The sequence below is a fragment of the Sorex araneus genome, chromosome X (assembly GCF_027595985.1).
Source record: "Sorex araneus isolate mSorAra2 chromosome X, mSorAra2.pri, whole genome shotgun sequence".
Taxonomy (NCBI): domain Eukaryota; kingdom Metazoa; phylum Chordata; class Mammalia; order Eulipotyphla; family Soricidae; genus Sorex; species Sorex araneus.
The window spans coordinates 91210007-91220360 of record NC_073313.1 but is presented as its reverse complement, the minus strand read 5'-3'; the positions used below and the strand labels follow the sequence as shown (position 1 = coordinate 91220360).

Sequence of the window (10354 nt, the reverse complement as noted above, 5' to 3'; positions counted from 1 at the left end):
TGCCTTGTCTTTGCTTTAGAACCTACTAGATATTCTTACTAAAAATCTAATAAACTGAATCACACTGGCTTAGAAATAAATTATCAAGAAACGGGAGCAATAGTATAGCAGGCAGAGTGTTTGCCTTGCACTCAGTTGACCCAGATTCAATCCCTGGCACTACATATGGTATATCCACCAGCACTAAAAGGAGTGATCCTTGAGTGCAGGGCCAGGGTAAGCCATGAGTACCATTTTGTGTCATCCAAAACATACAAAATAACAATAACAACAAAAAAGTAACAACTGATCTAGATCAAGTAAGTATCTGGTTGGCAAAGAGTAGAGAATTTGCCAATAGTAGAGAATTTGCCAATTTGACAAAGCTGTGGTAAAACAAGCATGCATGTGTTACTTACAGGAGGTTAAACTGGTAGTGACTCATCAGATTAATTTTTGCAGTGACCATAAAGATGTAAAGATCCCCAACAAAAATACTAGAAAATAGAATCCAACAACTCATGAAAAAGATCATACACTATGACCAAGTAGAATTCATCCCCAGGATGCAAAGATGGTTTAACATTCTCAAGTCAATCAACATAATATACCATATCATGAAAAGAAAAAAGAAAAACCATATTATCATATTAATAAATACAGAAAAAGCTTTTGACAAATTCCAGCACCCATTTATGTTAAAAACTCTCAACAAAATGCTATTCAAAAGAACTTTCTTCAATATAGTCAAAGCTATCTACCAAAAACCCACAGTAAACATTATTCTCAATAGGAAAATCTAAAAAGAAGTCTTCCCTCTAATATCAGGGACAAGACAAGGCTGCCCACTCTCACCACCTCTATTTAATGTAGTACTGGAAGCACTCGCTATATCAGTTAGGCAAGTAGAATATATTAAGTGTAGAAGGAGAGGAAAAAGAGAGGAAAGGAGGAAGTCACTATTTGCAGATGACATGGTATTATACTTCGAAAACCCTAAAATTTCTACTAAAAACTCCTAGAAACAATAGATTTGTATGATAGGGTTCCAGGTTACAAAATCAATACCCAAAAGTCCACAGTTTTCCTATATGCAAATAATGAACAAGAAAAAAGTGATATGAAAAACGAATCCTGTTCAAAATTGTGCCACAGAAATCAGGTACCTCAAAAAAGGGGGGGCTGGAGCGATAGCACAGCGGGTAGGGCATTTGCCTTGCACGTGGCTGACCTGCGTTCAATCCCCAACATCCCATATGGTCCCCTGAGCACCGCCAAGAGTAATTCCTGAGTGCAGAGCCAAGAGTAACCCCTGTGCATCGCCAGGTGTGACCCAAAAAGAAAAAGGAAAAAAGAAAAGAAAAAACAAAGAAATCAGGTACCTCAGAATCACCTTAACTAAAAAGGTAAAAGACCTGTACAACAAAAACTACAAAATGCTGCTTCATTAAATAAAAGAATATATAAGTCAATGGAAACACATACCGTGCTCATGGATTGGGAGAATTAACATCCTCAAAATGGCAATATATTACCCAAAGCACTATACAGGTTCAATGTGGCCCCTATAAGGATACCCATAACATTTTTCAAATAAATTGACCAAACATTCCTGAAATTCATATTGAACAATAAAAATCACAAATAGCTAAAGCAATCTTTGGGAAAAAGAAGATGAGAGTCATCACCTTCCCCAACTTCAAACTCTATTACAAAGTGGTAGTAATTAAAACAGCATGGTATTGCAACAAAGGCAGACCTGCAGACCAATGGAATAGAGTTGAATATCCCGGTAAATATCCTAATATATACAACAACCTACTAATTGATAAGGGAGAAGGAAATATGAAGTGGAGCAAGGGAAGCCTCTTAAAACAAGTGGTGCTGGGAAAACTGGACAGCTGCACATAAAAAAAAATGAACTCTGATTTTTACCTAACACCATGCACAAAAGTCAGATCAAAATGGATTAAAGACCTCAATGTCAGACCATAAGATACATGTGGAGGCAAAAACCTCCACAACATTGAAACTCAAGGCATCTTCAAAGATTAAACAGTGCTGTCCAAGCAAATTCAATCAAAGATTAACAAATGTAATTACATTAGCCTAAGAAGGTTCTCCACCTAAAAAGAAAGTGAACAAGATACAAAGATAGCCAATGGAATTAGAAAAACTACCCAATACCTCTCTGATAAGTGGTTAATATAAAAAATATACAAGGCACTGGTAGAACGTTGCAAGAAAAAATAAAATATCCAGCCCCATCAAAAAATGGGGAGAATAAATGAACAGAAATCTCCTCAAAGAAGAAATTCAAATGGCCAAATGGCACATTAAATAAATGTTCTACGTTATTAATCATCCAGGGATATGCAAATGAATACAACAATGAGGTATCATCTCACACTACAGAGACTGGCACACAAACGAATGAAAAAGAACAACCAGTGCTGGTGTGGGTATGGGACAAAAGGAACCCTCATTCATTGCTGGTGGAAATGCCAACTGGACCAACCTTTTTGGAAAACAGTATTAACATTCCTCAAAAAACTAGAAATTGAGCTCCCATTCGACCCAGCAACACCACTTCTGGAAATATACCCTGGGGGTCCAAAGACATACAGCCGAAACAGCATCAACACTCCTATGCTCACTGCAGCACCATTCACAATAGGCAGAAGCTGGAAGCACCTAAATGCCTGAGAACAGACTTATGGATAAAGATACTATGGTACATTTACAGAATGGAATACTACACAGCTGTTAGAAAAAAGTAGGCCATGAATTTTTCCTATAAATGCATAGACTTGGAGAGTTATGCTGAGTGAAATGAGTCACAAGGAGAGGGATAGATATAGAATGACTGCATTTATTTGTGGTATATTAAAAAGAAATATTCCAACACTAATATCCAATGAATAGCACTGCAATCCTGTTGTTTATCGATTTGCTTGAGAGGGCACCAGTAACATCGCTCATTGAGAGACTTATTGTTACTGTTTTTGGCATATCGAATATGCCACGGGTAGCTTGCCAGGCTCTGCTGTGGGGACGCAATACTCTCGGTAGCTTGCCGGGCTCTCCAAGAGGGGCAGAGGAATCGAACATGGGTCTGCCACGTGAAAGGCGAACGCCCTACCCGCTGTGCTATCACTCCAGTCCTAATGCCAAGAAAAAATGCCAAGAGAACTGGTCAATGGTGGGTCAATGTTGTGGGAGATGGATGATTGTTAATTTAGAGGAAGATCCATTATGACAATACTACTTGGAAGTGATCATTCTGGACAAGAACTAAGTGTTGAAAGCAGGGTAAGGGATATATATGTAACCTCTCAACATCTGTATCACAAACCATAATGCCTAAAATGAGAGAGAGAAAGAGAAAGAGAGAGAAGAGAAGTGCCTTCCATAAGAGGCCTGCTAGGATTGGGGGCAGATGGGAAACCGAGGACACTGGTGCTGGGAAATTACACTGGTGGACGAATTGATGTTAGAATATTGTATGACTGAAACGCAATTATGAACAATTTTATAAGGCTCTTTCTCATGGTGATTCAATAAAATAAAATTGGCAGTGACCATTGAATATAAAATTGACATAGCAATTACAATAGTTCATCTGGAATATATATTTATACATGTGCATTCCTTTTTAAAAATATTCATTCTTAAATATCAGTTAAAAATAGTTAATAGAAAGAAAATTTAAATATAATACAAATATTCTCAGAAAATAAATTTAATTATTAATCAAAAATGTTCAAAATTTTTTAAACTTTCATAAAATTATAATAAAATGTGCTAAATAATACAAGTGTACAAATGCAATTAAGATGAATGAGAAAAATGTATATGATAAATTGCTTAAATTTTCGACAAATAGGTGCTATCATTTATATAAAATTGTATATGCATTTGAATGTTTTATTAATATATGTCTAAATTTATATATACTAAGATTGTATTACTTGTAATCTGTGGGCTGAAGACTAGAGATTCTGGGGCATTACATTTTTTGCACTTATATCTGTATTAAGCATACTTTATGATCACATAGTATTATAAGTTAACTTATAATAAGATAAATATTGGACTAACCTTAATGAAATACTACTACTTTGTTCTTTGTTCCCAGACTGAGATCTTTGGAACCTTCTCAAGATGGCCGCAGTTCAACTCCTCACCTTGGCAAGAGGATCAGCATCCCACCCACACCCAATATCCTCCAGCATATTAACAGCCCAGCTTCACAGCCCTACAGCTAATCTTGAAGAAATGCCAATCTGATGAATTATGACAGTTCTACAACTCCTAGAGCATGTGGTCAATATATGACTCCCAATTTCATAGTACTAGTTTCAAAGTACTTACAGTCAAGTAGGAATGCAGGAAATCATATGGGAAAGTTTTATAGAAGTCCACTAAGCTCAATTAGTGAAAAAGTAACACAAAAAACTCAATAAAAAGGATCAGTAAATAGTCACAGAGTGACTCTGCTAATACCATTGTGAAATATATGTTGCAACAAGAAATATAAATTATTTTGTGCCTGTCAAAGTGGCAGGCTTGTTCATAGGCTGGTTCATCTTGGGTCATTGGCACAGCTAGGGTCACACTAGTGGATTGGTTTTGGACCATTGAACACCTGAAAAACTGTATTACAAACAACTTTGTGAATCATGGTGTTAAAATAAAGTTTCAAATAATAAAAAAATCAAAACCAAGTAGGAAGTCTTGATAAATGCTTAAAGTATTAGAAATAAATGATAAATAAACATGTATTCATCATTCATTTTTCCTTACAAGAGAAGAGTTTTATATATGTATATATATGCATATGCATATATATGTGCATATGCCTATATGTATAATACACAAATACAGCACATATTTGAGAGTAAGAGAAATACATTAATTTGTGAATGTCTAACATTCTATAAAATCCTCTAAAAAAGAAGACATGTAACTTTTAATTTATAACAAATTTAGATGAGCTTAAATAAGACATAAAATATATTATTTAATCTGATAACCTATGATAGAAGCATCAATTTGCTTTCTAAAACCAAATGCACATAAAATAATGAGTGAATAGCTGATAAATCAGCAAGTTCCTATCCTGAAAGGTTTTAGCTTTAATAAATAATACTGAAGGAAGAAAACTTTTCTAAAAAAGCATATATTTAAGCACATATACTTAAGCACTTGTAAATTTTAGCCAAGAATTTATTAGCTACAATGCTAACTTTTTCCTTGCAACATATCACATATACAATGTAGATAAAAAATTATCTTTCTACATAATAAAAAATTGTCAGCAAGGATATCTTGCATAACAGCAGGACTTTTTTACTCTAAATGGCTGACTAGAATAGTGTTACCTAAACGTTAAAAAATGTTTACCCCCAAAAGTGTCTCCATGATTGCCCTAATATATATTTGCATGTATATATATACATATATGCCAGTTTTCATTAGTTTTGAAAACTCTATACCATACATGTTTTCCAGAAAGCAGGTCATAATATAGAAACTTTAAACCACCCTTCTAGAGGTATTTTACGGAATGATAAAAATTATTATTAATAGAATGGATACTACTGTAACATTTCATATATAAATAAAATATTTAAAAGATATTTTAAGGACAAGCAATGCAAAAATAAAATTGAATTTCCAGCATCCTAATGAAATTCTCTCCAAATGGTGGCAAGCTAGAACTTGAACTGTGTTTTCTAATTGGAGATGAGCTATATGATGGGTAGTTCCTCAGAGAAACCTAAAATAAACTTTTAGAGCATAACTTCTTAAAATACCATATATCAGAAATGTGTAAAACCAAATGCATTGTTGAAATACTGGTAAATTAAACTATTAAATTGTGGTGGGCAGGAGAACCACATTATCAGAGAAGCAGCATCTATGACTCACTAAATAACACCACAGAACTTAAAGGTTAGCCAGAATAGGTTATTATTGACAGACAAAAAGAGGGTGATGATTATTGGGTTAGAGGATGACTCCACTATCTTAAAGCCATGTTTTCTGCTACCTGAGAGACCAGATTAACTTTAACTCCTTCTCTCTTGCCTTTACTGGATTGTCAAGGTGAGTCAATTGGGCAAGTTCTACTATGAAGTAAAAGTTGCAGAGCTAAACAGTCACAATGAGACAAAGGAAAATGGGAGAGGTGTGGAAGGTGAGCTGAGTACTTTTTGATAACTTAAACCCAGAGGCCTGCATAGTGCCCACGGAGACCCAATGGGAGGGGGCCCCCAGCCACGAAAAGCTCCATGTCTGACCAATTGTAGCAGTGGGTGTAGACTGCTGTGGGAATGTTGCTAGAGCCACCAAAGTTCACTAACAGGTCATCAGGGTTGAGCCAGCCTCTTCCACAGGTAAGCTTGATCTTCGTGCCCAAGGATCCCGGACAGCAGTACATGTTGTTTGAGGGCTCCCCCTCTAGGAACTTCTGTGCACGGATGTCATAGAAAAGCAGAGAACCATGGCCTGTGCCCACTGTGACAAGATTGCGGTAGAAACTCAGAGAGTGCACACCGGTGCCTCCCTCCCTAGAGCACAGAGGCCTAATGCTTTGCTGGTGTTGACGGGGATCCAAGAAGGAGACATGAGACTGGGAGCCCACAGCAAACAGGGATGGCTCATCACAGTAGGTCAGGCAAACATTGTCTCTGCAGAAAGGCAGTCTGAGTGACATCAGCCTGGACAGGTTGTTCCGAGTTTTCCAGAGGTGAAAGTAACCATCCTGGGTCAATGCTCCCAGCTCCTGGTTCCTGCCATTGAAGGCCAGAGCCCGCACCTTACCACTACTAGGGTTGGTGCTCACTCTAGGGATGGCCTCGATGTTCCGCGGAAATATGTGGCCATACATAGGAAGTTCTTCATCATTGTCCCCGTTGATGGTGTTACTGGATATGTCGAGATCTATCTGCCACAAACCTAAACTGCCATCCCGAGAGCCGCTCACAGTTAGTGTGTCACTCACCCAGGCGATGGTGAAGATCCTATCTCTGTGACCATAACGGTCACCGAGACACAAGGGATCCAGGGTTGGTAACTGGTAGATGGCCAGGCTGTTAGGGTTCTGCCCCCCGGTGGCCAGGAGCGTTTTGGAGGGATTCAGCTCGATAGCATGTATGCCACAACCTGGGTGGGCACGACGCTGCCCTGGTTTCTGGTCCTGCATAAGTGGAATATGTGAGATCTGGTGTGAATGCACATCCAGCACAAACAGCGTGTTACACTTGGTGCCGCACACCACCTGTCTGGTGTTCAGCCACTGCGATGCAAGCACCTTGTTGACGGTGCCCAGGGACAGTTCGTTCTCGGTCAGCAGTTCGGGCAGCTTGTGCACAGCGTAGCCTTTCAGTTCGTATTCCATGTCCTGGACACCAGGTGGAGCCCGCACTCCCACCTCGCGGCCCTTCAGGTACTGGACCGCGGATCGCCACTTCACTGGCCGCTTTAGTTTTTTGCGTACAGCTCCATCAGCCGCCTCCCAGCCCTTGGATGAAGTGCTTGCTGCACCGTCTTCAATGTCAGTAACTTTCCGCTTCCTGTTCCCCGTTTGCTGCTCGGCCACGGTGGGTGATGATGGGGGAACAGTGGTGTTGGTGTTGACGGTGGTGGAGACTGTGGTGGTGTTGGTGCGGCAGTGTCGGCGTTGGCGGTGACGGCGGGTGGCTCCTGCGTTGGCCATGATGGTGATGGACAAGCTCGTGACTGCTTTACCTGTGCACGCAGGATCTCATGAGCCTGGCGGCTGGATGTTAAGGAGGCTCAGACCCTCCTGCTCTCAGATGGTAGCAGAGCTGGGCTGGGCACAGGTGGCCGGCAGCGGAGGTGGCAGTCTCTGATGGTGGGTGTGGGGGTGGGGTGGGGCATAAGGTTGGCGGGGCAACGAAAGCCAAGTCAGAATGGGACTTTGATGACATAGAGGATGCCTCGTCATGCCCTACGTGTGAGGGGTGGAGTCAGCAGTGAGAGAGGCTGGCGGGGGAGCACTTGTGGCTGGGACGACTAGGAGTCAGGCCTGAGGAACTGGAGAAGGCTACAACTGGGAGGCTTAGGGAGGCTGGGAATCTTGCCCCGGACAAGTGCTTTGGGTGTGTTTCTGGGGGTGGCACGACCCAGTGTGCTTGCTTGAGGCACCTTACTACCCTCCTAGGGTGTTCCTTACCCTCAGGAATGCAACTAGGTGACTTTTTTCAAGTCCCTACTGAATGAAACACAAGCCTGGAAACTAAAATATAGTCAAATTTAGGCCTAAAAGGAGTCCTGACACCTGTGTGCTGAAATAACCTGCATTATTGTGGAAGATACTGTTTCCATTAGGTAGGAACTTCACAGAAGTGGAGAGCTTTGTCCTTTTTGTTTTGCTTTTTGAGTCACACCCAGCGATGCACAGATGCGCAGGGTTTATCCTGGCTTTGCACTCAGGAATTACTTCTGGTGGTGCTTGGGGGACCATATGGAATGCTGGGAATCAAACCCGGGTCAGCCACATGCAAGGCAAACACCCTACCCTCTGTGTATCGCTCCAGCCCCAGATCTTTGTCCTTAAGTCAGTCTTATTGCTCCCTCCTGTCTCGGCTAAACTGCTGGTGACAGTTGTACATTTTCTTTCTTTTTCCCTTTCTTTCTTTTATTTTTAATTAATATTTTACTGAGTCACCATGAGATACAAAGCTGTTCATGATCCGTTTTTAGTCATAGAATGTTCCAACACCCTACACCCTACAAGTGTACATTTCCCAGCACCAATGACCCCAGCCCAGCTTTACATTTTAACTTCCCCAGCCCTCTCCGGGCCATCATTTTCCGATTGATATTCTTGAGCTCCTAGATTCAAGATCCCTGAGGGATACGTGCAGAGTTGGGGTGGCAGAGGTGGGGTCATGAACTTGGATTTAGAGCAGCTACAGACTCATAGTACTGAAATGACGATGGAAATGGGGAAGCAAGAGAATGATGTTCTTCTGGGACAGAGTTCCCTAGAGCCTCAGACCATCAGACTGTAGAGCAGAGTAGAAGAAATCCAGTAGAGGAATAATTATTTCCCTACACTGGGAGGGAGTATTCAATCCTCACTCCCAAACCAAGAAAAAGGCTATTTTTCCTGGGTAGAAGACAGCTTTATGTAGAAGGTCCCTTGGGACTTTGGAGCACCTGAGGACACCTGAGGAATTTGCAAGATTTCTGTGGCACAAATGAAAAACAACTTTGCAAGAGGATATATATCCATATAGACACAATGGTCGAACTTAGATATCCAAAGTGTCTGAACTGCCAAAATGGGCCTAGTCAATTTTCACAGTGACAAAAGAGTTGACTGATGCCAACTATTCAATTCTGCTCTACAATAAGTTGGCTAACATAGTAACTGTTGAGAGCTGAATTTACTTTTCTGATCAAATGACAACATAGGAGTTCCTTTTTGTTGCCTTTTTCCCTCTTCTCCAGCATCTTATGTACATCATAAAATTTCCAAGGGCTAATCCCCATACTGCTACATCACATGGTATATGCCTTCTCTAGATGCATAAGGATTGACCTAACAGTGAAAAACTTCTGGTAATTTGATAAATAGAATTGGCACTACTACATAAAATCTGATTACAACTTGCCATAAATGTATCAGTCAAATCTTGATCTATAATTGTATTTCTTTTCCTCTGTTCTGTCTCAAAAACTGTATTAAATAGTAAACACTCAGGGCATAATTTTATTGTGACAGAACAAACTACAGCTATGTATATATATTATATGTATACATGTTTATTTAAACTATAAAAATGAATAGTTTTTATAACAGCTACTATTTATTAAGGACCTATTTGTATTATAGGCTGGATAGTTACACTAAATACTGCAAATGCTTTATGAACATTCTACCATATTTTACAATGATGGATCTGAGGTCCAGAAAGGGTCACATCACTAATAATTGGTAAAGTCAGTATTCCAAAGCATTTGCAACTAAGGTTTGCACCATAATATTCATGCAATAAGACATCTGTTTTCCTTGTTTAAAATCCTTTAGTTGACCTCTATCACATATATTTTACAATTTGGAAATATATATATATATATACATAACTCTAAAATTAAGGAAATACTAAATGTAGATTACGTATAACATTTTCCATATTTAAAGTGTCAACATGGGGGCTGGAGTGAATAGCACAGCGGGTAGGGCATTTGCCTTGCACGCAGCCGACCCGGGTTTGATTCCCAGCATCCCACATGGTCTCTGGAACACCGCCGGGAATGATTCCTAAGTGCAAATCCAGGAGTAACCCCTGAGCATCGCCAGGTGTGACCCCAAAAACAAATAATAATAATAATAATA

General features: G+C 39.8%; 1 protein-coding gene across 1 annotated transcript; it reads right to left on the bottom strand.

The window, feature by feature from the left end:
* Positions 1-6205: 6205 nt before the first annotated feature.
* LOC101554830 (DDB1- and CUL4-associated factor 12-like protein 2) lies at positions 6206-7702 on the bottom strand. Its single transcript, XM_055121124.1, has one exon. It carries the CDS (start codon positions 7700-7702, stop codon positions 6206-6208), a length of 1497 nt encoding a protein of 498 aa, XP_054977099.1.
* Between the last annotated feature and the right edge of the window lie 2652 nt (positions 7703-10354).